This window comes from Sardina pilchardus, chromosome 11 (assembly GCF_963854185.1).
Source record: "Sardina pilchardus chromosome 11, fSarPil1.1, whole genome shotgun sequence".
Taxonomy (NCBI): domain Eukaryota; kingdom Metazoa; phylum Chordata; class Actinopteri; order Clupeiformes; family Clupeidae; genus Sardina; species Sardina pilchardus.
Genome location: NC_085004.1, coordinates 14,120,061 through 14,147,775, shown reverse-complemented (window position 1 = coordinate 14,147,775; position 27,715 = coordinate 14,120,061). Strand labels below are relative to the sequence as shown.

General features: G+C 44.8%; 3 protein-coding genes across 3 annotated transcripts in view; 1 reads left to right on the top strand and 2 right to left on the bottom strand.

The window, feature by feature from the left end:
- Positions 1-10,765, bottom strand: part of efl1 (elongation factor like GTPase 1) — a 71,181-nt gene extending 60,416 nt beyond the window's left edge. The window contains exons 1-12 of the mRNA XM_062549403.1: positions 10,719-10,765; positions 10,128-10,234; positions 9,965-10,032; positions 9,729-9,813; positions 9,500-9,633; positions 8,559-8,696; positions 8,233-8,459; positions 6,132-6,255; positions 3,688-3,767; positions 3,431-3,567; positions 2,989-3,111; positions 1,833-1,932 (exon numbers count right to left, since the gene is read on the bottom strand). Of these exons, the coding sequence (XP_062405387.1) occupies positions 1,833-1,932; positions 2,989-3,111; positions 3,431-3,567; positions 3,688-3,767; positions 6,132-6,255; positions 8,233-8,459; positions 8,559-8,696; positions 9,500-9,633; positions 9,729-9,813; positions 9,965-10,032; positions 10,128-10,218 (1,307 nt within the window). The 5' untranslated portion in view covers positions 10,219-10,234; positions 10,719-10,765. The remainder of the gene's footprint in view (positions 1-1,832; positions 1,933-2,988; positions 3,112-3,430; positions 3,568-3,687; positions 3,768-6,131; positions 6,256-8,232; positions 8,460-8,558; positions 8,697-9,499; positions 9,634-9,728; positions 9,814-9,964; positions 10,033-10,127; positions 10,235-10,718) is intronic.
- Positions 10,766-10,865: 100 nt separating this feature from the next.
- On the top strand, positions 10,866-21,588 carry saxo2 (stabilizer of axonemal microtubules 2). Its single transcript, XM_062549068.1, has 4 exons — positions 10,866-10,973; positions 11,963-12,145; positions 12,234-12,436; positions 19,634-21,588. Exons 1-4 carry the CDS (start codon positions 10,936-10,938, stop codon positions 20,608-20,610), a joined length of 1,401 nt encoding a protein of 466 aa, XP_062405052.1. The 5' UTR covers positions 10,866-10,935; the 3' UTR covers positions 20,611-21,588.
- Positions 21,589-21,856: 268 nt separating this feature from the next.
- Positions 21,857-27,715, bottom strand: part of adamtsl3 (ADAMTS-like 3) — a 113,051-nt gene continuing 107,192 nt past the window's right edge. Inside the window, exons 28-32 of the mRNA XM_062549954.1 lie at positions 26,739-26,922; positions 25,185-25,389; positions 24,650-24,759; positions 23,929-24,143; positions 21,857-23,418 (exon numbers count right to left, since the gene is read on the bottom strand). Of these exons, the coding sequence (XP_062405938.1) occupies positions 23,300-23,418; positions 23,929-24,143; positions 24,650-24,759; positions 25,185-25,389; positions 26,739-26,922 (833 nt within the window). The 3' untranslated portion in view covers positions 21,857-23,299. The remainder of the gene's footprint in view (positions 23,419-23,928; positions 24,144-24,649; positions 24,760-25,184; positions 25,390-26,738; positions 26,923-27,715) is intronic.

Below are 27,715 nucleotides of genomic sequence, written 5' to 3'. Positions count from 1 at the left end.
CTGAAATGAAAGGCCTCACAATCGATTCGGAGGGAATAGAGCTGGTCGACCTGCTAGCGTAGTGAGACCGCTACAGATGATCCAAAATGCAAAAGCATATCTGATCTTTAAATCAGGCACAAGGAACTCCCCTGTTAGCTACTCTTTGCTGGTTTTCTACTGCAGCCAGAATTAAATTAAAATCCATCCCTCTGGGCTATAGGACACTTGCACCTTGGTATCTTAATTCCATGGTCCAGCTCTATGTTCACTACTTGCCCACTGCTGTCCACTGATGAGCGTCTGCTGTGTAAGCCTTCCATCAACACTAAGAGGTTACAGTGACAGGCTGGAATCTTTTCTTCTACAATGCTGTGTTGGTGGAATGAATTACCAAATACTCTTTGTTCTAGCGATAGTTTTAGGGATCTTCAAAAAGCGTCTTAAGACTGTTAAGATCTGTTAACCTTACTTCTAACAAAGTCATTCTCCTCAAGTCTCAATTTGGATATGTTTACAGTATTTCATATTTTATTCAGTTCTACTTCTAAAACTGCCACTCTTTATTTAAGTTACATGACTTTACTTAAAACTACTCAATTTAATATTAATGTAATGTTTATTGCAGTAATTGTAAGCTGCCTTGGAAAACAAGCGTCTGCTAAGAACTATAAACATCTATTGACACCCCCTAGAGATGTGTATTTTCAAAACTCCTGTCTGTATTTTCCTTCTCAAGATGCAGATTAAAATCGTTAAAAGTTTTTATGCACAACTTTTGGCAGCCCTGTGGAAATGTGAGATTTAGTTGACTTCTGAAGTGGGGAAAAAAAAAAAGCAGCTATAGCCTCTGAAGTAAATCTTCAGTTGTGAACAACTGAATGAGATGAGCAATGAGATTACAAGCCCAGAATCCAGTCCTTGCCACGATCCCATCTCATTATTTCCACCATCCCCGGCATCAGCCGGCAAACTGATCCTGGATCAAAGCCGCTGTGTGACTCAGGGAGCGTTTGCCAGTGTGGGCAGCTGGCGGCCGGCGCTGGGGTGAGAGGGCCGACGGGGCTGGAGCTGGATGTGGGCAGCGGCTGGATGTGGGCAGCGTTGGGTCCGGCCCCGCAGGGCCCTCTCACACCCCCCCCCCCCCCCCCAGGGCTGTCCCCTGTCCCTGCCCCAGCACCTGCTGCAGATCAAAGGCCACTGGCTCAATTTAAAACGCCGGGGAAGCGGGCCAACGCACGCCGCGTGGAGCGCTGGCCACCTCCGCCATCGCCACCTGCACCTGCGCCACCTGCAGCACCTGCGCCCGGGCTCAGCTGCGCCACACATGTGGACACATGGAGATGTCTCAATTCATGCGCACGCATGGTCGCATACTCATAAATGCAAATATACCACACACACACACAATAACAAAGTATTCTTATGTCGTACTCAGACACTCCTATACACAGACACACACACACACAAAGACAGATACTCAATGACAGAGTATGCTAATACTGTATTCAGACACACAGACACACACACACACAGACACACACAGACACACACAAAGACACACACAGACACACACAGACACACACAAATATAGAGGACCCAAATAGAACAGGCTTTGTTTGGAGGAAGGATTTCATGGAGCAAAAATGTAAATAATCACTGAGTCAGTCTGGCAGGAGTAAATGAGCTCTGTTGTTATTGGGCCCGGTGAGTGTGGAGAGAGACCGACAGACAGGGCCGCGGGATAGGGAGACGTGGGCACCGAACGAGACCGCAGGGGCACACAGACACGGGCACGGGGGACCCTCGGCGGGCGTCTTAGCCGCGGGGCGCGAAACGGATCAGTCACGTACCTCTGCTTGTTCTGCGGCAGCGACCTGGAATCCACGGCGAACATCTTCGACACAAACACAATAACCGGGGCCACGTCTTCGTTCGAGCACTCCAGGAACGCTTTTCAAGGAGCAGGATGAGAGGAGGAGAGAGAGAAAGAGGAGGAAGAAAAAAAAAAAGAGTACACGGTGAGCGAAATCAAACAGAATGAGAAAAAAACCGTGGCATTCTCTGACGCTTTTCTATTAGGTATGCGGAGGCGGCAAAACATTTCGCCTTCACGGCTGTTTTTGTGGCGGCGGCCCGGCGTGAACACTGGACAGTGGAGGGGAATATCAATGTGAGGCCGCGGCGCGCGCGCACACGGAGGTGAATCTGTAATAAACCCAAATGAATGTCATAAAGAGGGGAAATAATACTTTTGATGCCAGTTCAAATAGAACACGCGCTCGCTCCTGCCAACAATGCGGCCGGCCAGCCAGCTAACATGAGCCACAGGGTGCTGCCTGAACACTAAGCAGGGGCGAGGGGGAGAGGGGGAGAGGGGACTGGGGGAAAAACAGATGGGAGTCAGGGGGGTGAGAGAAGCCTCTGGTGGATGAATCTGGAGCGCTTTCGGAAAAAGACGCGGCGCCTGCCAATATCGCAACCTATGGCCAGATTCCGACGTTGCCTCGGTGGATGGAATTTCGCACGGGGGTCTAATGAAATGAAAAAGGCTAAAGGAAACATAAATAGCGTCGTAAAAGTCCAACATGACACGAGGCCTACTCCATGAGACCATGAAAGCGCTGCTCTCATGCAACCCCCCCACCCCCAAACTCTCTATCCCAAAAAAGATCAAACAGCCTCTCTCACACAGGTGCTGGATACCAATCCAACCTCCTGCTGGGGACAGCCAATGAAAACCACTCTGCGTGAATTCTACGACAATGCACTCCGGCTACGCTCGTGCATCGACAGTGCCGAGTTAATTAAAGCTATAACACACATCTGTGATGTGGATTTATTCAACATTACTCGTTAACGCACTCCACAGAGATGAACTGGCTCCGAGTTTAAGAAATCAATTACGGCTAAATGATATTGCATCTCGTCATGTGCATGACAACAAACTTGACCCTTGACCCTTGAACCCCTTGAACCCTTACAGTCAAACAGCTTTTGGGGACTGACCTCTCTTGAGCTCCTGGGTCTGTTGGGGCAGCGAGTCGAAGCGGCGCGCTCCCACGCTCATCAGCTTCTCCACGCGCTCGGACGCCATGTCCAGCGGGCTGGGCAGCTTCTCACACACCATGGCTGCGGGGCAGCGGCTGTTAAAGAGCTTCAACCGGGAGCCGCGGGCCAACACACTTACCGCCCAAACGCCAGGAGACACAACGTGCCGTCGGAAACAAAATAACACCGACGCAGCAAGCTGCGCTAAATTATGATTATGACCATAGCAGCATTTCCATGCATAAAAACACACACACACACACACACACACACACACAGAATACATAAAATTCACTTTGGATTGGATTTAAAAGGGAACAAAGAGAAAGTGCAATGACTAACAGACATTGGCCACATATGGAACAGCTCAATGAAGTGGCTCGAGTGAGAGGAAGGATACAGAGCACTGCCTGGGACAGTGGCAGCCACTGGCTGCAGATGGCGCTCAGGAGCACTTTGGGGTCCGAGTGGCGGAGGTCACGAGCCGCCACCTTCACCCCGAGAGAGGTCACGACCTTCTCCACCTTCTCCTTGTCTCTGTGGACACAGTGAGATCGTGCAGGCATGGTGACAGCGCCCCAGATAATAATAATAATAATAAATAAAGTGTAAGAAATGAGACTCCGAGTGACATATTACTGGCCATTTATAGCGCACCTTCTTGTGACGACAGCGTCGTACAAACTCCAGATGTTGTCAAGGACGAGCTGTACGAAAAGAGCCTTTTTCCCTTTGGCCTGTGGAGGGAGACGGAGAAGAAAGCCGTCAATGTCCAGCAGCTGTTCAAACAGACTCGGTCAACATACATCATATTACAGGGGTGCGTACCGAAACCCGGGGAAAGTGATATCTTGTGTGTGTCAATAAAAAGACAAACGCCAATCACGCGGAGCCTTCCATAACCACATGTGTGCAAAAGCCAAAGCCCACAGTCTGCCATGTCGACTTCTTTCAGGGGGCTGGACATTAATTGCCAATGGAAAATGGCTGGTATGTCTATAGCCAGCACTTCTGTAGTCAGTCAAGCGTTCTGAAAGCTCTCTACCAGTAAAATCTTACTCACCTCACTCCCAGCTGAGGCAGGCCTATTCAAGAGCGGCACTTGGGAGTGTTTGAGGTCGCGAGCATTGCGGAAAGACACTCTGACATGGGGGTCAGGGCAAACTAGGGTCTTACTGCGGGGCCCGCTGATTACTGGTTCCGCATTCGACCTCTTCATCTGCAGCTGCCTACAGTACTGCCAGCGCAAAAATATCTCTCTGGGTTGCTCATCCAGGCAACTCAACTCACACACGGAAAATCAATGGGAGCGTGCGAGGGTCAAGCGCTCGGGCAGTGCTGCGGCGTGAAAGGCTGCCGACCGCGCTGATTGATTGGTCTGGGGGAGACGTGACACCTGACAACCTCGCTCGTCGGCCATTATTGTACAGTTCTAACGGGCGTGCAAATGTGGTTGTGTTTATCCTGCCGAGTTCTGGCTGGAAACTCATTTGTGTCTCTGACACCCACTGAAATCGAATACACAATGAAACCTACCAATGCATGTGAGACAGCTCATTATAACTCCGGATCCATTACAAAACACAAGAATTATATATATATATATATATATATATATATATATATATATATATATATATATATATATATATAAACTAATGACTAAAATAAGCAGTCAACTTGCATATCCATTCCACATTACAGGGAAGTGTTAATGCAGATGTTCATCCATGCGAGGAACAGCACATCAAGGTGGATTATATCTAGTTGGGGCTGGTGGTCTGAGATAGGGAGTGCCCCTCGTGTCAGAGAGGAACAGCAGCAAGAGAGCTCTCCTACCCAAGCTGCTGTCTGGGGGCTCAGACTGTGGAGGTGGGTGGGTGCAGCGGAGGAGAGCGGCGGAGAGAAGTGTGTGAGTGCATGTACGTGGGTGTGTGTGTGTGCGTATATATATACGTGTGTGTGTGTGTGTGTGTGTGTGTGTGTATGTGTATGCATGTATGTATGTATGTGTGTGTGTGTGTGTGTGTGCGTGTGTGTGTATGTGTGCATGTGTAGATAAGTGTGTGTGGTGTGTGTGTGTGTGTGTGCGTGTGTGTGTATGTACTGTATGTGTATGTGCGCGCGTGTGTGTGTATGTGTGTGTGTGTGTGTGTGTGTGTGTGTAGGCGCCCGCCCACCCACAGGCATCTTCCCACTCAGTGAAGAGGCCGGTGAGTGTGTGAAGTGGAGTTCATTTCCATAGTGAAGTCGGCTTTACTTTACATTCATTACGGCCGTGGATGGCACTTGAAGCGGTGAGCCAGCATCAGCGGCATGCGCCAAACCACTCCAGATTGCCAGCACAGCGGGGGGGGGGGGGGGGACCTGGGCGCAGCCAGCTCCTCTCTGATAGGCTGTGGGCTACGAAGCCATCCACTTCCACGGCACACACCGCTCTAAACTCACCAGGACGGGGGACCATAAAGAGGTAAAAACGCCAACAGGACTCCAACTGGGTGAACTTCAGAGTAGTGCAGATGAAGGTCGGCATATGACTCTTATATGCCTCCTACACGCCTAAATCACTTCCCTAGTGCCTTTATGTTGCCATGCTATACCAACAGAGGGTCAATGGCATTGTTGTGGATGACATCAAATAAACGTTAAGTTCGGCGAGGCATTAAAACCATTTATACCACTGCTTGGTCAAATTTCCTATTGTGATGCGCTGTTTGGAACGTGCATTATTTTTCTATATACCGCACGGCTATTAAGTAGTTCCCTACTTTTGGGCTTATTACACTTGAATATTAATTCACCAATGTCAATGTAACGGTAAAAACAACAACGTTGTATCTAAGACCGCGGCATAAACGAAAGTGATAGTAGCAGTGGTATAAGTGGGATAATCAACTCCGCGCCGTGCGTTTATAGGAAAATAATGCACTTATCGAAGTGTAAAGTCCCCTCCGCCTGCGGCGTCGGGTCCTTATTACCACTTCGAACGTGCATTATTTTCCTATAAACGCACGGCGCGTCGTTGATTATCCCTTACTTAGTCATTTACCTGTGCTCCCTTCATTTAGCATTTACCTGTGCTCCCTTAATTAATTCATTACCTGAGCTCCCTTCATGATCCTCTTGGCTTTGAGGTTGAGGTAGTAGTCTCCCCACAGTGTCTTGAGCAGCACGTCAGAGCGGATGCCCATTTTCTGACTGTACATCTGGGCAAACTGATGGATACTAAAACAGAAAAAGCAAAAAGACCCCCATGCGTCACCATCCCGCCACCATTACAGTATCTTAGATCTTGGTCAGTGTGATCTCTCTCTGGTCGGGGCTGAGTCACGCCTCAAACCTACACACACGTCTACCCAGCGGTGGCCCTCTAAATGCCGGCTCCAGGCCACCGCCGCGCGTTCATTAGTGTTTACTGGAGACCGTAATAAGCCAAGAATTAACTCTGACCACCTACTCGAGCGCGGCCGCTCGGCTAGCGTTTGCCACTGACTCATGTGCGTGCGTGGGCGGCGAGATGAGACATGTCTGTCACCTCCAGGCTGCCAAAGAACGCATTCATCAAAACGTCTACCATTCATACCAAAGCTGTCAGCAGCCAAAGCCACTGAATGGCCCTTGGAGACAGAAAAAAAAAAAAGTCCTCAAGACTTTTTGAAGTCTTCTCTACTTCTAGTAGGATCACTAGTCTCCCAAGGGGGGGTGGGGGGGGGGAGGAGGAGGAGAAGTGGGAGGAAGGGAGCGGGCAAATTGTCTTGGATGTAAGACATTAGTCGTAACTTAATTGCCATATTTATAGTCTTGCTGTAATCAAAATGACAGAGACAGGCTTTTATAAAAATTAGATCTCTTTGTTCTTCCCATCCATGTGTCATCTTCATCGTCTACCTAGAATGGGCCCGCACACAGAGCAGAGAAATGCAGTAGAGAGGCCTCTCTCTCCCTCCATCCTCTCTCTCTCTCTCCATCCCCCTCTCTCCCTCCATCCTCTCTCTCTCTCTCCCTCTCTTTCTCTCCCTTCATCTCTCTCTCTCTCCCTCTCCATCCCCCTCTTTCTCTCTCCCTCCATCCCTCTCCATCCCCCCCCCTCTCTCTCTCTCTCTGGAGGTCATTATGCAAGCCCCTCTCCAGCTCCAGCTCCAGCCAGCTAAATGAGCCACTCCGGCTGCCTCGCGCTGACCTCGATTGAAGCAGCCCAGCCCCGCCGCTCCTCCGCTCCGCTGGCTAAAATAAAATGCTGCCCTCGTGTACCGTGCACTGACTCGCTGCTTAAAAACTTTTTAGTTACTTAGACAAAAAATGGAGTCCATTAGTGTTCTCTGCTTATGCGTGTCCATCCATAAGGGCTTTTATCTGTCCGTTCGTGGAAATGCTTAATTGTACTTGAAAATGAAGAGGAGGGATACGAAAGTGCCAAATTCACTTATGATAAATAACAGAGAAAGCATAGCACTACTCTCAGCTCTGAGTACCATCTTCAAATCCAACACTAAAAGGGTAATACTAAAACGACTACAATATTTTGGTAAGGACTTCAGTCTCTGCCATGGTGTGTGGTTATTCACCTTCATTAGTGAATGTAACAAAGCTCTTGTGCACAAATGAGCATAGTAATACCACATCTGGCGCTACTGATACACCTACATTTGAACTAAATCTGTAACAATAAGATCAGTGGAGTTTCAACCTGGCATCTCTTTGCCAAGAGCTCCACCTTGTGGATCTTTTGGAAATGACTACACCATGCACAAAACTGGAGATAATATTTCAGTATCAAGTAGGGAGGGAGAACACAGCTATTCCTGATGAATGCCTGCATTCTATCGGGCTGTTAAGTCATGATGCAATAATGTGCAGATAATTCTATTTTATGCTCTCAGAGCCGCTTGTTCACCACATTTTTTCCGCTGTTCAGAGTAGCCTTCAGAAAATTGTCATCCTATTACTCACTTGTTACCTAAACCTGATAAAAACCCTATTTTTCGCAGAGACCTTACAGAGACTTGATTATATCATCTGGTTGCACAGCCCCAGTAATTGCTCTAATCGAAGTAAGCAATTTAGCTTTATCCTCACTAAAACAGAGGTGATGGTGACAAGACTTACAGGTTGTGAAGACCGGCTGGCTGCACTAGTTAATGTTTCTGTACGAAAGCGCTGTAGGGCCCGGGATGTCCAGATGGTGTGTAAGGAGGTACATACCAGAAGCCCCATCCATCTATGGCGCTGGCAAACACCACGTTGCCTTGGTCCGGCGAGAAGTAGAGGTGCGAGTCGTCAGTCTCCTCCAAGCCGGCGCTCCAGTCGTACACCTGCTCCCCGCTGCTGTTCTCGCTGACCGCGGGCTGCTGGGCCTCCTTCTCCTTCTCCTTCTCCGCTCGCTCCTCCAGCACTTTGGACGTGAAGAGGGATCCGGTCACCGCATTGACCTGGAGCGTGGAACACAAGAGGCCATTGAGAGGTTTACCGATGGACCGATTATGCTTCAAGTAGTGGGCTGACTCAGATGGGAAGCATGCAATTCCGACCTGTCCCAATATTTTCTTCAGATGTTGGTAGGCTTCTTGCGCAGTGAGTTTCAACTCCACAATGAGTCTGTCAATTTTATTGATCACTAGAACAGGGCGGATGTTTTCCAGCCAAGCTTGCCGTAAAACTACTTGAGTCTGCAAAAGAGAAAATAGGGGGAGAAGTCACTCCACAATCCACTTTACTTTTATTTCACTTTATTTTATCAAAACAAAAACAAAAAACAAAAAACATCCTGAACGGACAGATCGATCTTCAACATATCAACCTTCATCATATCACAATCTTACAACAACCATGGTGCTCAAATCTACACTTATCAAAGGGTATCTTAAAAAACTTGAAATTATAACATTTTAGAGAACTTCTATGCAAAGCTAAGCAAATTCATCACAAGTATGAGAAGGAAAAGTGTGCAGTAGAAACCATGGCTATTGCACTGAAGTTATTGCAGTAATTATTGTTTATACCCAGTAATACTTTCATTACTGCATGGTAATGCAAAACTATTATAAGACAGATCAGTCCTTAAATGTTAAACGTTATATTTGTAAACTATGAAAAACAGCAGTATTCCCAGGCACAGAACAGCATTGCAAGGCATTTCGACATCTCCCTATAACATGACTTTGGAGTGTGATATTACATTGTGAAGTGTGTTGAGTATGCGGTGGTTTGTATGAGATTTTGTGATAAATTTTCTTCATTATTGACAACTATCTGATTTAATTTAAGAGTTGTGGTGAAATATTTTAGCACCGCAGCAATGTGAAACTTTAACTATTGAATAAAAGAGGCGATTGACTATAACTAAAGCAACCATCAAGATTATTCTTTTATACTTTCCTAAACCCATATAAATGTTATTTCTCAAAGAAGACTGAATCTGTGAAGGTTTAATCTGACCAACCACAGGCCACAGATAGAAAGTGCCTAATACCTGAGGACACACTCCCTCCACTGCATCCACCACCACGATGGCGCCATCACAAAGCCTCACTGCCGTGGACACCTCTGAGGAGAAGTCCACATGACCCGGGGAGTCAATCAGGTTGATGAGGTATTCATGGTCACCTAGACAAGCACAACATCACAAGCAAGCCTAAGTCAAAGGTTATCCATATAAAGCGGCATGATTAACACACTGAACGTTAACAGAAATAACTTACCGGAAGCATATTGTAATGAAATAGCGCTGGACTTCATGGTTATCCCCCTGATCTGCTCATCCTCTCTGCTGTCCATATACCTAAGCTGGTTTGGAAATAATGCATTATAATTTATAAACAATCTCGGAGTATGCTGCAGAAAACGTACTTCACTGGACTAGTTACTCTCCAAAATGGCAATGGAATGGAATGGAATGCATGCAGTCATAGCCTAAATCTCCATCAAACAAAATTACCTTTCCTGCCAGTCGGCTTGATATGATGCCATTGCTAGCAACCAAACAATCTGCCAAAGTAGTTTTTCCTGTAAAGAGAGCGCTTGGAGTGAACTTCCATCTTTCAGACTATTAAATAAAGCATTCCTACATTTTAGAGACGTCCTGAATCTAATCCACTTACCATGATCTACGTGAGCTAAGATACAAATGTTTCTTATGTTGGCAGTTTTCTTCTGCAACTGAATTATTTTTTCCAAACTCGTATGCCCCATTGTTCACTAGCGTCACCTGAAAATCAAAAGAACTACAGAACTAAGAACAATTGCATGGCAAAAATCTACAACAACCTCCTTACACATTGCTGATATTCATTATTGGTATCATAGTCTGTAACTAAAGTTAAAAAGTTGTCAACACAAATTTTGGGTTTCACCATCTTAATCCCAGAGCATGGATGTAATGAGCATTTCATACGACATTAAAGTACTGTTAATTTACTTTCCCAACTTGTAGAATAGGCTATGATCTGTCAGGCAGACAGGCAGGCAGGCTACACAGCATGACAATCAAGATAACATTAGTGCTAGTTGTCAAACAGGCTAACTGGTTAGCTAGCAAAACACTGCTAAGTATTTTTAATCAGCGTTAAACTGCTCCAAACTCAACAGATGTTAGACTGGTAAAGCAGTGCATGGCTGAACATATATAGCAACAATTTAATACATTATTATAAAAACTATGTATCACATACGGACAGAACACACAAACTCACGTTGTTTTCGCTTCCCAGGAAGTGACGGTATACAACTTGAACTTTAGCCTGTACACGTCACACACAGCGTTTCCTAGAAACAGGCTATCCAAACGTTCCACGGTTGCTAGGTAACAGTGCTTCTGTAGGAACTCTGGCAAAACTTCAGTGACAGTAGGTTGGAAGGGGCAAACGTCAGGGATTTTTTTTTACTTCTTTTATTTAAGAAGTTAAGAAAATGACACGGCGTTGTATTTGTGAACTCTGCAACTGTGGGTAAGATTGTAAACGACTTTCTGTTATTTGTAGCCCAGACAATGATTTTGTTGAAGAATTGCTAACAGGATGATAAATAATTAGTGATGGTGTGTTGATGTGGTAACCCAATCTCAAAGTAGTTCTAGGCTAATATCGATAGCTTTCCTTTCTCTGGCAATAAATGTGGAAACGCTAGGAAATGTAATCTAGTACAATTTAATCGAAGATACTCTTTCTGCCTCGTGTTTGTGTGTGTATTTCACCCAATTGATCATTCTTAATTATTATTATGTAGTCAGATTGTTAAACTTATTCATTATGCATGTTACTTGCTTGTTATTGTAGCTTAGGAAGACTTACTTGAGATTTCTTTAAGCTTAGCAGTCCAAACTCCAAAGTCACTACATTAACATTAACATGATCAGATAATTGTCAAGTCTTATAGCCTGAAATACCAATATTAATGGAGTAAATAGAAAAATGGTCGTGCCTCTACTCAAAACATTCCAGCTGCTCAGAAATGTGGGTGTTTCTGGGCATAAGCATGCCTGGTTACTTGCTGGATGCCCATTTATTGGCCTACCACACCTTGTTTAATCAGTACACAAAAGGAGAATGCCACTGGTTAGTGATACTGTAGCAACTGCACCTAACTACAACTAATTCTAGTGCTATTTATAGCAAGCAAGCAATTGCTCCACAGTGGATTGTCAAACTGTCTACATTTACTAATCCAAACAGTTTTGGAAATGTTTCATGAGGACTTTTTTTTTTATCCTATCTATAGTTATTCTTTTGAGTTTGCCTAAATACTTTCGTGAAGACAATATGTTTCTTTTACTTACATTTGTTGAATCATTGTCATTCTATAACCACATACCGAATCACAGAAGGGCACTTTGTGTTGTAGATTGAAAGTGTTTGCAAAACTGTTTTGAACTATGTACAGAACCATTAATTTAACTACATATTAAACTAAGCTTGATTTTACTGAACATTTTTTCCAGACGCCACCGTTGTCCCCATCCACCTACTGCACTGCACTATGGGAAGGGGAATAAAGTGTGTGTCATCACCGAATACACAGAGAAGTACCCTTCCTATGGCCGTCAGCATCCGACCCAAAGCTTGAAACCTAAACGGGACTTTGAGGGTAACAAGGGGAAAATGGATGGAACCACCACATTCAAGTAATCTTGAAATACTTGATTTTATTGTGCACTCACAAAACTCCTATATGTGTTTGTGTGTGTGATTTGATCAGTCTGTTATTTTCAGGACGGATTATATTCCATATGAAGTTCTCCCGCGCCCTGGTCGGCAGAAGGCTGAGTACAAGCCCAAACCTGGTGAGATAGACATGGGAACCACTTACCACCAAGACTTCCCTTGCTATGAAGTGAGATCAGTACCTCCTACTAAGCCCAAACAAAGATCTCATGTGGGATCCGGTAAATTGGACACTGTGCCCACTTACAAAGGTAAATTCAGCATGTTGCATTTAACTGGGTCTAGCATGTCATACCTGTTTACTTCTGTTTTCTCCCATTGTGACACTATGGAACTCATGAGAAGGTCAGAATGAGTATTCCAGTTGCTCATTGGCAGTTGGTCAGTCAGCTCAGCTAGTTCAGTCATGGACGTATCCAATCTGGTCCACCTCATTTTACACACATTCAGATTAGATTACTATACAGCCAACAGACTAAGAGTTGAATTGCACTCTGTTATTGGTGATCAAACTCATATATACTATAATATGTTAATATATTATATAATATATAAACTAGTTGCGTTGGCTCTGCTACCACTGCTCGGTCATCAGCGAGGCAAGAAAGCTACTGCTGTGCCGCCTACCTGTCTGCCTGCCTGCCTCATCTGCCTGCCTGGTCTCTGTGGATCCTGCACGTCCTGTCCTTGAAGGAATACCGCTAACACCTGGCCTGGACTGACCAGCTAGGCCTACTCACTGCGAGTTGCGCTGCATTGGAGCTTGCGCGGTTTCGAAACTTTGGCTACACAGTGTCTCTCTCCCTCTCCATCCTGCCGGCGGATCGCTGAGATTGCCGTGTTAGTCGGTTGACTAGCTTGTCCTGGGAGATCGAGGCTTTGTGCTGTGTCTGCCTGCGTTGTTGCGCGCCCATCTATAGCTCACATCAACAGCTCACATAGTCTGTGTAGACTACTGTACATGGGTGGATTTCTTTACACCGCGGAGGAACTTCGACAGCACGCCTTCTCCATTGCCACCTCTATTGCCACCTCTTCCATCGATGCCGATGTGCTCCACCTTTGCAAGGCTTCAGGGATCCTTCGGAGGAAGCGCTACACGCACAGAGGGTCACGCCGCTCCTTTACCATCCATCGAGCGACGGAGGATGCCATCCCGACTCTGCAGTCTCGATGCGGCTCTCCTGGGCGACTCAATCCAGTTGGCAACTCTGCACTCCGAAAGAAAGTCCTCCACGAACATCTCATCACCATACGGACTGTGCCTGCTGCTGCTTCTGTTGTTGCCACTGCTGTACCCGACGCTGCTGCCACTGACTCCGGTGAGGAGGTCTCGCACAGCCGGGTAAACCTTCCTAGCTGTGGCTCATTGCAAGACCGTCTTGAGCATAGACCTAAAAGAAATGGACAAACAGACTCCGTTGTTCTCAATGGAAGGGGGCTGAAACAAAATTTCCGTCGTACTGCGCAGACTCGTACTCAGTTCGTGACGTTAGCCTGCTGTAACTCGTCTGATAGATCGAAAACCTCTGAAATTGTTAACGTTCGTTTTTTAATATTATTATTATGTGTACTTGCCTCTAGGTAATGCTTTACCATATCAAACAGTAGGTTACCGTAGGCTACACGCATTTTCACTGATCTTGCGAATGACTCTCCGTCATGGTTTTCGTGCAGGCTCACTCAGCTTCTTATCCAAACATTACGGGCGAACGTTAGCTTCCCTACAACAGACATGCTAAAATACTTCTTTACGGGAAACCAACGTAATATACGGGGAAGAAGTGAATTAATTTTGCCTTCGATACCCTATATAGAATACACAGAAGCTATAAGGGAGACAAAGGGCACATGTTACATGAAGTTATGGGATCGCAAAAAAATCTGAAATCTATGGCCGTCCAAGGGAGTTAGCAGAGTGTTGATCACCAGCTCATTTCGTGTTTCTACTTCCGGGAATATGCCTGCCCCCTTGGTCTTGAGCAGGACTCTTCTCTTCTTCTTCTTCTTCAGTGGTTTTTATTGGCGGCTTGCAGGCTTGGTGCATTACCGCCATCTACAGGACTGAGGTGTGATCATACTAGACTTTCAGAATAAGACTAGTATAGGGTGTTGATTAAACAAACAAACAAACAAACAAAACCAAACAAAACAAAAATAAAAATAAAAACAAAATAAAACAAAACCAAAAAAGGCTACAGTCTTTTTGCAAGCTGTGTCCTTATCAGGAACTCTATGACTGCCTTGGTTATGGATTGGCTCCCAGGCTGGCTCAACAAGCTGCTCAGTGTGAGTGAGTTGTTGGTCACTCTTTTCAGATGTTCTCTTTCCTCACAATGCTGCCTACATGTCAGGAGCACATGCTGTACAGTCTCTGCTTCTCTACAGTGTGGGCACATTCCACTCCCATGCTTCCCTATTATATGTAGGCTACTGTTCAGTCCTGTGTGACCTATTCTAAGCCTGGTGAGCCAAGTTTCTTCCTGTCGTGACAGTGAGGTGATTTTCTTGCCTGTGACCGCTTGCTGGATCCCATATAAATGCCTGCCTTTCACCCCATTATCCCATTCGTCCTGCCAAAGTTTCTGAACACCATCTTTAATTATTGTTTTAATTTCTGATTTGCTGAGTGAGACCTGAACTTCTACTTCCTCTGATTGAAGTGCTTCCTTTGCCAATGTGTCTGCTTTCTCATTGCCCTCAATACCTGTGTGTGCTGGAACCCAAGTGAACTGTAAAACAAGTTTTTGCTGAGTGATTCTAAAAATTGTCTGATGAGCTTCATCTAACAGGTCTTGTCTACCTGTAGACTTCCCAGAGTGTATGCTGACAAGGGAGGACATAGAGTCTGAACAGATAACTGATTTATATGGCTTGACTTCCTCTACCCACTGTAATGCCATTATGATGGCCATCATCTCTGCAGAGAAGATTGAGATATGGTCTGGGGTTCTTTTTTGCATTGTGACACTATGCTTGGGAATATATACAGCCACCCCTGTTTTACCAGCTGGCTCTTTGGATGCATCTGTATATATTTGTACGTAGTCGTCATACATGGCTTCTAAATACTGTTGAACGCTTTGATAAAGGACTCTTCTCTGGTTAGATTTGCTGTTTTAAATGCTCGCTCTATTTCAAACAAAGCATTTATTCTTAATGACCGTTTTACCTCCCACCATCTAGACTTTTTATTTATCACTGAGTCTTGGCTCTCTGGTGATGACATCATTGCACTTGGTGACCTTTGCCCTCCTCAGTGCAGCTTCTTAAACTCGCCTAGGCTCTGTGGTCGTGGTGGTGGGCTAATTACAGTGTTTAGGAACAGTTTCAAATGTAGATTTGTACCTACTGATGTGTTTTCTACTTTTGAACTACAGCTGTTTAAGATTAACGCATCTGTACTTTGTGCCTTAGTTTACCGTCCACCAAAAATTAATTGTAAATTCATTCAAGAATTTGCTAATCTTCTGTCTTATATGGCCTCTCATGCTGATAAGTTACTAATCCTGGGTGACTTTAACATCCACATATGCTGCCCATCTAAACCTTTGGTCAATGAGTTTTTAGGCCTTGTTGACTCTTTTAACCTTGTGCAGTCAGTTATGGCCCCTACACATCAGAAGGGTCACATACTAGACCTAGTATTGTCCTCTGGTTTCTCAGTTTCCAATGTTAATATCGTTGATACTGGTGTGTCTGATCATTTTATGATTTTATTTGAATCTGCTCTGTTTTGTCCCACCCCTCCCTCCCCTTCATCCTACTCTCTTGTCAGAGCTATTAATTCCACCACAGCTTCACATTTCTCTAATAGTTTCATGCTCTCTCTTTCACCTGCTGTCTTAGATTCGCTTTCCTCCTGCACAGACACTGAGGATCTACTTACTCTTTTTAATACTTCCTGTCTTGCCACTCTTGATTCTGTAGCTCCTTTAAAGGGATATTCCGCCATTTTTGGAAATACGCTCATTTTCCACCTCCCCTCGAGCAAAACAATCGATATTTACCTTGTTCCCGTTCATCCAGCCATTCTGTGAGTCTGGCGATACAACTTTTAGCTTCAGCCTAGCATAGATCATTGAATTGGATTAGACCATTAGCTTCTCGCCTGCTAGCTTCATGTTTAAAAGTGACTAAGATTTCTGGTAATTTTCCCATTTAAAACGTGTCTCCTCTCAAGTTAGAAAGTGCAATAAGACCAACTGAAAATGAAACCTGGCGTTTTTCTAGGCTGATTTGACATGGAACTACACTCTCATCTGGCGTAATAATCAAGGCAACTTGCAAACGTACCATAGGCGCAGTGATATCTTACGCAGCATCTGAAAATAGTCCCCATAGACAACAAGCAGTAGTAGTGCCAGTAGCTGCAAGTTGCCTTGATTATTACGCCAGATGAGAGTGTAGTTCCATGTCAAATCAGCCTAGAAAAACGCCAGGTTTCATTTTCAGTTGGTCTTATTGCACTTTCTAACTTGAGAGGAGACACGTTTTAAATGGGAAAATTACCAGAAATCTTAGTCACTTTTAAACATGAAGCTAGCAGGCAAGAAGCTAATGGTCTAATCCGATTCAATGATCTATGCTAGGCTGAAGCTAAAAGTTGTATCGCCAGACTCACAGAATGGCTGGATGAACGGGAGCAAGGTAAATATCGATTGTTTTGCTCGAGGGGAGGTGGAAAATGAGCGTATTTCCAAAAATGGCGGAATATCCCTTTAAAACAAAAGCGGTGTAAACCCAATAGGCCAACTACTCCTTGGCTTAATTCCACTACCCGTTCGCTCAGAAAGGCTTGCAGGAAAGCAGAGCGGAAATGGAAAAAAGATAAACTACAGGTTTCCTACAATATATTTAGAGATTCTCTTAAGGCTTATCAAAACACAGTCAAAGCAGCGAAGGCAGATTTCTATGCTAAGCTTATTAACAAAAATGCCCACAGACCTAAAGTGTTGTTTAACACAATTAATTCTATCATTAATCCTCCTTCCACCATATCCTCTCTGCCTGCTACAACAGAAACCTGTGAGATGTTTCTCAATTTCTTTATTGACAAAATTGACATCATAAAATCTCACATCTCACCCTCAACTTCTGATCCTGCTCTGTGCCAGTCTGTTATTAACCGCCTCCAACAGTTCCAACCAGTCTCCTCCTCACAGCTGTCTGATGTGGTCTCTCATATGAAGCCCTCTTCTTGCCACTCTGATATTCTTCCATCTCACCTTTTCAAGGAAGTTTTTGCAGCCATTTGCCCTTTTGTTTTGAGTACCATTAACAGCTCTCTGGCTAATGGAGTGGTACCCTCTGGCTTTAAACACGCTATTGTACAACCTCTCCTGAAAAAACCTAGCCTTGATCCTATTGATTTGAAAAATTATAGGCCCATATCTAAATTGCCCTTTCTATCAAAGATCTTAGAAAAAGTTGTTCTGTCTCAGGTCTCTTCCTATTTAAACACTTCAAATATCCTCGACAAGTTTCAATCTGGTTTTAGACCACTTCATAGTACAGAGTCTGCATTACTTAAGGTCCATAATGATTTAATGCTCTCTGTTGACTCTGGTTCCTGTGCCCTTCTGGTCCTATTAGATCTTAGTGCTGCTTTTGACACTATTGACCACAATATCCTTTTAAAACGCCTGGATGTTGAAGTCGGTCTGCAAGGCACTGTATTAACTTGGTTCAGATCCTATCTAACTGATAGATCTTTTTCAGTGCATTTAGGTAATGCTTTGTCCTCATCTGCTCCCATTAAGTGTGGTGTCCCCCAGGGTTCTATTTTAGGGCCTCTGTTATTTTCTTTATATATGCTTCCCCTGGGGTCCATTTTTAACCGTCACAATATTCGTTACCACTGCTATGCGGATGATACCCAATTTTATATACCAGTGGCACCTGAAAATTCCTGTTCATTGAGCAACCTTTTTCTTTGTCTCAGTGACATTAAGAATTGGATGGCTAACAATTTTTTACAGCTTAATGAAAATAAAACAGAAGTGATCATTTTTGGACCATCAAACTCTGTCAACACTCTTAGCAAGGCTCTTGGCCCTCTGTCTGTTAACCACCACAGTGTTGTTAAAAACCTAGGTGTTTTCCTAGACTCTGCCTTGACTTTTAACAAGCAAGTCAACAGTGTGGTCAAAGGGAGTTTTTTCCAGCTTCGATTAATAGCCAAACTTAAGTCCTGTCTTTCCTACAGTGATTTAGAAGTCCTTATACATGCCTTCATATCATCTAGACTTGATTACTGCAACTCACTGTATGTAGGTTTAACTAAGTCAACCCTGCACAGACTCCAGATTGTCCAAAATGCTGCAGCAAGATTGCTAACTGGATCTAAGAAACATGACCACATTACACCTGTGTTGGCTAAACTTCACTGGCTCCCTGTTGAACAAAGAATTAATTTTAAAATTCTGCTCTTTGTTTATAAAGCCTTACATGACTTAGCACCTCAATACATCTGCGATCTCTTAATTCCTTACTGTCCTCCTAGACCTCTTCGTTCTTCCTCACAATGTCTTCTTTCTATTCCCTCTGCTTCACTTAAATCCAAAGGTGACAGAGCTTTTTCTGTCTATGCCCCCCAACTCTGGAATAGCCTTCCTGATACTGTCAAATCTTGCCCCTCTATTACTAGCTTTAAATCCAACTTAAAGACTTACCTCTTCTCCCTAGCTTTTAACTCTCCCTGACCTCTCCCTCAAATGTTTCCTTTTTGTTTATCTCCACTGTTGTGTTAACTTCTTAACTTTTCTTTAATTTCTTATTTGTTTTTATTTTTAGTTTCTATGTTTCATTAATATTATCACAATGTCCTCTTGCCTACTAATATTGTATTATTATTATTATTATTGTTATTATTATTGATGATTATTATTATTGTTATTTATTTGTTCTATGTAAAGCACTTTGGTGCAATGCTGTTGCTTTCAAATGTGCTATATAAATAAAATTTGACTTGACTTGACTTGACTATAATGAAAACAATGAACGCATGTCACAGAGGTCTATGACACTAAATCCTTTACTTACTTCTGTATGAGAGGAGTTCCTAGTAAAATACAACATGTAGCCTACAATAGTGTAGTACTGTAACTGTACTGTAGATCGTACTTCATACTCCGCTTTATCTTAAACTGACTGGTCACAGAGCTGTGTTATGTTATGTAATCAACACATTTTCAAATTGGACACTGTAGGTATCAGGTACCATATGTAGCATACAAATTTGAATTCAACAGATAGATTTTCTGCTTTTGTATTAGCCAGTTTTTTATGTTTGATAAAAAATGTCCTGCTTATCATTTCAAAATTAAGTAGTAAAACTGACAATTTCATTAAGTCTTAAATTATACTGTTAATTCCTCTTCGTAATCCTCTTAGGGTGATGACAGCTTTTTCTGATTCAATTAAGAATGTGAAATGTTCTTCTACAGAGGATTTCCGCCAGTGGGAATTGTCAAAGAGGGAGCTCCGAAAGCCAGATGTGACGTATCGTCCTCCCTCAGCCAAATTTGGCAACTCCACCACATTTCAGGACGACTTCGCTCCGAGGGGCCTGGTGATGCGAGAGAGCTTCAAGCCCTCCAACCAGCCCAAGCTGTCCGACGTTCCCTTCGACGGGGTCACCAGCAACCAGCAGGCCTACGTCGCCCACACACTGGAGCCTCGGTTCTCCAGGCCGCCCAAGGTGTACGAGCGCAGCAGTGAGCCTCTGCAGGGCCTCACCTCCCACAAGCAGGACTTCCAGGGCCTGCCCGGCGCCATCCCCAAGAGCTGCAAGCCCGAGAACCCCAAGGCCACCTCGGACAGCCGCTTCCAGAGCAGCACGGAGTTCCGCGACCGCTTCCAGCAGTGGCCAGTGGCCATGCCCCCGCGCCACAAGACCCTGGAGTACGTGGCTCCCTCCGCCACCATGGACTTGAGCACCACCACCAACACGTACTACACCAGGCACAACATCCAGCCCTATGTGTCGGCGAAGCCCTTCGCTCGGCCTGCCCAGTCCTCGGTGCCCTTCCAAAGCCTCACCACCATGAAGGAGGACTTCAAGGCGTGGGGGTCGTGCAAGCAGGACATCATCAAGAAGCCCGAGGAGCTGCACAAGGCCACCGGCAAGATGGAGGACCTGACCACCTTCAGGGCCCATTTTACCCAGCATGCGCTGCAGCCAAACGTCAGCTTCAAGCCGCCCAACGCAACCATGCAGAGGGACGTGCCCATGGAGGACGGGACCATGTACAGCACCGAGTTCACCCCCAAGAGGATCAACGTGTGTCCAGCCAGCTTCGGCAATCCTCCAGGGTACGTGCTTGAGGACAACGATGAACGCGGCCACACGTTCTTCCGCAAGATGCCCTCTCAGGAGGGAGTCAAGATGGTCCAAACCCAGGAGGCAGTGGCCGTCAACTAAAGAAGCTCCAAACCCAGGAATCAGTGGCAGTCAACTACAGTAAGCAGGTGACCACAGTGGTAACACCATGAGGCTCATTAAAACATGTCATTCTGCTTCTTCCAAATGTTTTGTGTGAGAGATTCAGAAATATTTTACTCGGTATAAAGGAAAGGTAATGATGCACTGTGGAAATATAAGAATAATCGGTAGATGCACATCTGGTAGCATAATTGACGTTGATTACTTCTGACATGCATTGACTTCTGACATATTTCATGAGATTAAATGAAGGTCTATAGTATTGTATCCTAATCTGTCAGCCCCAAATCACTGCTATTTCATAACATGACACTGATAAATCAACATGTGCACTTTTTCAACCTGTATTACCATCACACAGAATTATGATTATGTACTTGAAATGTTTTTCACTTTTGAAAGTGAAGTTTATAATTGTGAGTGGTTCCATGAACAAGGAACAGTTATCAATTGCCAAATTGTGTGAAAATCTAGTTAAATGAAGAATAAAATAAATTGACATAAATTAATGGCACTTACCTTTTTCAACACAATAATGAATTTAAATAAATCTATTGAAAATTGTTTTATTTTCTCAGGTCATTAGCAGTTGTGATTAGCTGCAAGCGTATGCTGTAATTGTATCCGTGTTATCTTCTCCAACCGCTACTATTTAAAACACATTATAAGGGCAGTATCCATGTTGACTGGTGGTGTGTATGTAAGATGAGTGGCGTATTTAATACATTAAAACATTTGTGAATGTATTAAATCCATGCGTATAAAATTAAAGAAACATATATGACATTAATAAACCACATCAACAAGTGCTATATGCAGGGTTTCTACTATAGTCTTCAACACAGGCCTGGCCAAAAATATTACAACCTGTACACTTTTTACAAATATTGTTGTACCCATATTTGGTATGTAGTAACACATTTTCTTTTGCAATAAAACACCCCTAATAATGTGCCCTTGGAAGGTTTATTTTGTTTTCCTCAAACTAAGTTAGGATTCACTGAAGGACATTACGTTCTATTGCGTCCACAGAGCTGTTTAGCACACAGGCTTGTCTATTAGTATTCTACAGTTGCACCTTTGGCCTTATGCCCCTTTTGTAGTGCCGTCCTTCTGGTTCACCAAGCCCTTTGGTAAGGAATGAAACCGGTAAAAACGGCGGTCTCTTGGTAGGGAACATTCTCATGATAGGGTGGTACCAAGAGAGTGTTCCGAATTATTTGTATTTATTTCTTTTTTTTAAAATGTAATTTGTATCATTTTTTTTCTGTTACAAACATCGCTGCGGGTGCAACTGAACTCATTGCAGGTAAACTTAAGTGCCAAGAAGAAGAGGGATTTTTCTTTTGTGCTTTTGCAGGATGCCTGTTTTGAGGGACTAATACTTCAAGTTAATACCACAATAAATTGTCCAATGCAGAACACAAGGTGTCTTAACAACTACAGTAGGATGTTTTTGACAACTACTCTTCAGGTAAGGGCTTTTAGGGCTATGTACTTGTCACTTTCTTTGTATGCATATTTTTAAAAAGTTAACATATCCCAATATTTTTGACCATGACCACAATACAGACAACTAATTCATTCACTAAATCAGAGGGTAAGAAAATAAAGTAAAAAAAAAACAAAACAAAAAAAATCTACACTCAATTTACAGTACACAATATTGCACTTAAAACACAATATTTACAAGACATATTTTACAATGCAGCACACCGGTACAACACAGTAGAAAAAAAAAAAAACTAAAAGATCCACTTGGCTCTAAGAAGCACTGTAACTACGACTACTACTATTACATCACTGGTTACCTCTCAACAAATTGATGGGGGTCTGAAAAAATGTACATAATCCTTTCTGAGTCCAACAAGAACACATCCCTTAGTAAGTATTCTCATAAAGACTTAACTGTATCCTGTCAAAATACCTCCGTATATAAAAATAAATAAATATTTCCCCCGCAATTGCCAAGTTTTTCTTAAAGGTCCTTTGATCACATTTGGATCTTCATCATTCAACCAAGTGATGTTTTCATATTCACAGCAGCATCTTCGTGCCTTATATTGAATTTGTACCCACTTAACTCCCTTCACACAAGTGAATGGTCCTATAGGATTCTGATCTAAATCCAGACCAGGTTTAGATACAACTACAGATGCATTTGTTATAAATACAAATAATACACACAGAATATTTATGTACCACTACTGAGAGATTGTTGTCAAAACATTGTTATGGTTATTGCTTCTTACAAAAGAATGGAGTAAATAGACAAAAAAAAATTATCTTCTTCTGGTAATTGCTGGCCAGCTGATCCTGTTTTGCTAAGACTGCAGGCCAAATTTGTGTGGGGATGTTTACAATGTTGTGGCAGAGCTGTGGTCAGAAGCACATTAAGTCAAGATTTAAAAAAAAAAGGTACTCAGTCTGTGGATCCGAATGTGTCCAAGCCACATAAAGATGTCCAAAACATCCTCTAGATGAATTCAGTCACAGGGGACTGTTTTTTTTTTTTGTAGTTTTTTTTGTTTTGTTTTCTCTTGTTTGTTTGTTTGTTTGTTTGTTTTGTTTAAACATTTCCATCTTTTCAGGTGTGTCTTTCCAGGCCAGCAGCTGAACATTCTAGAAGCATTTTGAATTGAAAGTCTGAAGGTCTCAGTAGTGACCACTAGATGGGGTGAGTGTCGACGGCACAGGACTCGCAGCACCTCTGCCTGTACAGATCCACCAGGCACAGCTGAAGACGTTTCACTACCGCACAGTAATGGGTGGTATCCTTGCATTCACCTAAACATGTGAAGAAGTGAAGAAGGAAAAGGGTCACAGACAGATCACCACATGCGCTTCAGCTGAACTAACAAGCATTCCACACAGGTATTGACAGTGCAAGATAGAGGGGTGGTGCCACACCAACCCACTGCCAATGGGTCTCAACGGGCAGTTGCAATGCCAGACATTATATAATAAGACCATGTGCGGGGCAATTTACCGGTGTCAGGTTTTATAGGGTATTTCTTCACTTGAAGACAAGTAAAAGGACTCAAGTGACACTTAAAGTGCTTCACAGAACAACATGAAAGGAGCTCGACTGAAGAGGGACCAGCACAAAGGCTACTCCACACAGACACACGGTGGGCCTGCCAGATATGCCCTTATTAAAAGTTGTGAGGGGATGCATGTATGTGTGTGTGTGTGTGTGTATGTGTGTGTGAGAGAGAGAAAGAGAGAGAGAGTGTGTGTGAGAGAGAGAGTGTGTGTGTGAGAGTGTATATGGTGGTGAATAGAGCAGGATCTTACTGCCGCAGGACGTGATGTTGCAGTGTTGCCAGGAGACGGGGCGGCGTAGCCAGGTGCAGTGCTGGTCGGCCAGGGTCTTGTTGGCCCGGCGCTGGACACACTCCACGCGGCGCGACTGGAACCCGCTGCCACACGCCACCGTGCACATCCGCCATGGCCACACCCTCCAGTGGACGTCGCAGGCGTCCGACGAGCAGTTTTGCGTCGACGGCGGCCTAACAGGAAACAGAGGTAATAGGAGAGGAAATAGTCAGACATCAGTCGCCACCAATCAAAACAAACATCTAAAACATCAGAAGTTTCTACAAGTGAAGCAAAGTCGAGGAATACTACGTGTCATTCAAATGAGGACAGTGAGAATGTCAAGGCAGTCCTTCTGAAAAGGTCGGCGGGTTGTTTTGTTTGGGGAAATGCTGCAGGGCAACCGATGTGATCTCCAATTCAGATCGACTCCAGTCCGGACCCAAGGCAACGGGAGCGCATGGGCCACGGCACGGCTCGCATTAGAGAGAGAGAGAGAGAGAGAGAGAGAGAGAGAGAGAGAGAGAGAGAGAGAGAGAGAGAGAGAGATGCGCGCGGCGCACAGCGCGAGGAGGGGTATCGGATTTCACACTGCAGCATCGGCCCCGCACAAATCAATACTTTTTCTCCACGCTGAGCTGCCGCGCTGCATAGAGAATGTGCGAACAGTGTCTGGCGGCGGTGGGATCCAGGTCAGCACCTGTCTTTGGGATCACACGATGTTCTGGGGCTGGACGAGCTGTTGAGATGCTTGCACATCACCGATCGGCTCTGAGCGGCCACGCCCGGGCCCAGGCATCGCCCTGCACACTGCAAGAGCACAAAGCACAAAGACACTCAGTGCTTTTAAACACACCATTGGGGCTGGTTTTATGACAGCTTGACTAAACTACAAACCTACAATTCAAACATCTGTGTTCCCTGATAATTCTCCAGTGCAGACTCCAGTACAGTAATTTTCTGTGTATTAGCTGCATTGTGTGTAAGCCGCAGGGGCAGTGTTGTATGCAAGTTAAAAGAAACAAAATAATGCCATATTAACTTCTCCCGTGTATTAACCTCATAGCTGAAGAAATGTTGTAAAATTAATACATAAGCCGCGGCTAATAGCCGGGAAATTACGGTAAATGCCAATGTTTCCGCAAGAACTCAACAGTACATGAACAACAATTCATGTACAATTCAGTCAATCCATTAGTCACAATAAACTAGAGCGGGGGGGCGCTGTGATTTACCTGACCCCAAGAGCTGGTCACCCACTCGGCGCAGGTGTCCGTGGCGCAGTCCTCTCGGTCCACGGGACGAGCCGACGCCACGCAGCTGGACGGGGCCAGAATGCGCACGGTCCCCGCAGCCTCCACCTGCTGACACGACACCTGCCTCTGCCTGAAGCCACGCCCACAGGTGGAGGAGCACCTGGACCAGACGGTGGACACCCAACTGCAAGAAGACACCAACGACGACGACAACACACAAAATACCTTTACGTGTCAATATAAGATTGCATATAAGTTTGTGCAAAATGCTCCACAGTAATCATGCCAGACTTAAACGCTGAACTTACTCCTTCAGTGAAAGTAAGCAGAGGTACTAAAGTCATTTCTCTGTATGGTTAACATGTGCAAACTAAACACATTCTTGTGCAGGATGACTTGTGAAACTCCGTATCCGCCATGACAGACATGTTATTTTTTCAAAACGGTATTTTTACTGCTGGTCACCGGAGGCCGGACCCAAAAGCACACGTTCTATCTCGAACATTAAGGGTGTCAGTTCTCATATGAGGTTCTGAGTTATGGGATAGAGCAGGTTTTGGGCTTGGTCAGGCAAACAGGGGCAGCAACAAAGACCAGCTTTGTGTGAGGATCCCCTGTTGATAGTTCGGAGAAGACACTAAGCAGTTTCGCAGACTGAGTTGATCTTTTTGATTAATGGTAGAGCCAGTGTGCATGGCAATAATCAGATGATGTTTTTGGCAAGGCCAGGGACGACAAATGAAAAATGTTTCCTTTTTTTTCCACGCTCTGGAGTTTTCATATTTTCATAAAAGCCACCAGTCAAAAAGAAAGACGTGTGCTAAACTCCAGTGCCCTGTTGAGAAGGGCTCCGACCTTCGTGAATAGGTAGACATGATCCAGCTCTGCTCTCTCCGCTCCTGACTCTGCTCACTGGCCTCAGCTACCAATCACGACAGCTGATATTGATGAGCTATGACATTCAGATGGTACAGCGGACCGACTCGATGGGCCCTGCAGGAACAATAGTGCTTGATTCATGTTGTTCGCCGGGCGTTTTGCGCGGCCCCTGTGCAAACAAACGTCAGGAGGCAATGACTGATGGGCTTTTTGGTGGGGAACAGCAGCTTGGCTGCCGATCATACAGCCAGAGGGCCTACAGTCAAGTGGGCTTCTGCTCGCTCGCTCGCTCGCTCCCCTTGAATTCAGGGGGGGGGGGGGGGGGACGGACGGCGCTTTCAAGTGATCTACCAGGTCATGCACCCGCAAGTCTGGCGGACAGCAGAAAGAAATGACGGTTGGACGGTAAATGCAGGCGGTGGTAGCGTACTAGCGTAGCGTAGCGGTTAAGGAGCTGGGCTAGCGTGCAGTAGCCAGAAAAGTTGTGGGTTGCACTCCTGGCTTCCATCGTTGTGCCCTTGAGCGAGGCACTTAACCCCGAGTTGCTCCGGGGACAATGTAACAATGCCCTTGTAACATAGCTGAAATGTGTAAGTGGCTTTGGAAAAGAAGTGTCTGCTAAATGAATACATGTCAATGTAAATGCATACGGACCTGGCAGGGCAGTCCTTCACGTTGCAGGCCTGGGGGGAGGTCACTGGCCTGGCCAGGTGGTGGCAGGTGGAGGGGGGCACCTCTCGGTCCTCTGGACTGATGCAGCGGAGCTTCCGCGTCTGAGTCCCTCGGCTGCCGCAGGTGGCACTGCACGCGCTCCAGTCGCCCAGCTGCCAGGAGAACTCTGCGTGGGCAAAACACACACAACACAGCCATCAGAGAGCAGGGCAGAGCAGAGCAGAGCAGAGCAGAGCAGAGCGGAGCGGATCATTCATAGCAGACACCAGCGTTTACAATAAGCAGCAGAGAAACACTGATCTCATGCCTATTATGACCCACGGGGGGCACTTGAGTCGTATTTGTTCTGATTAAAACATCAAGTGAAGAGACCTCTAGAGAAGACCCTGGACCTGCCTGGCTTTACATTAGGAGTTTTTTTTTTGCCTGGCTTCTGTTGAGGACAGAAATCTAAGCAAATAGATTTGCTTTGGGGCTGTGTTTTGGTCTTACTGTTGATTAGGCATGCTTTGTCCCTCGGCTTTTATGATTTTATGCTTCCAAGCATTTGTTTATGTTATGAAGGAGCAGTGTGTAACTTTGAAAAAGAAACAAAGAACTTGGCATCCCACGAAACAGAACCACTTTAATTCACTTCAAGGCATGACATAGAACATTGACTGGATATTTCACTTTTTTATTATTATTTCTTCAGGCTCCGTCTTTTAATTCTGCTTTCCAAGCGTGAAAAAGCAGGAGACATAACGATGAACATTCTGTTTGTTCTAACCCCCACCCACCTCCCCGCCCGCCCCAATTTCTTTTTCCTTCTCTCTGTGCGAAATGCCAAATACTGCCCATGACAGGTCATTTTTGATGACTTAAAGTGCTACAATTGACCGGGTTCATTAAGGTTTAATGATGGGTCCCAGCTGTGTCCACAGCGCTGCTCGGAGTGGAATGCGAAGTGACGGCACAAA

Excerpts from the sequence above, each read along its gene's own strand:
- saxo2 (XM_062549068.1), top strand. The coding sequence starts at position 10,936 with ATGACACGGCGTTGTATTTGTGAACTCTGCAACTGTGG. Across the intron at positions 10,974-11,962 it reads TGTGAACTCTGCAACTGTGG|ACGCCACCGTTGTCCCCATC; the intron begins GTAAGATTGTAA and ends CATTTTTTCCAG. Across the intron at positions 12,146-12,233 it reads GATGGAACCACCACATTCAA|GACGGATTATATTCCATATG; the intron begins GTAATCTTGAAA and ends TGTTATTTTCAG.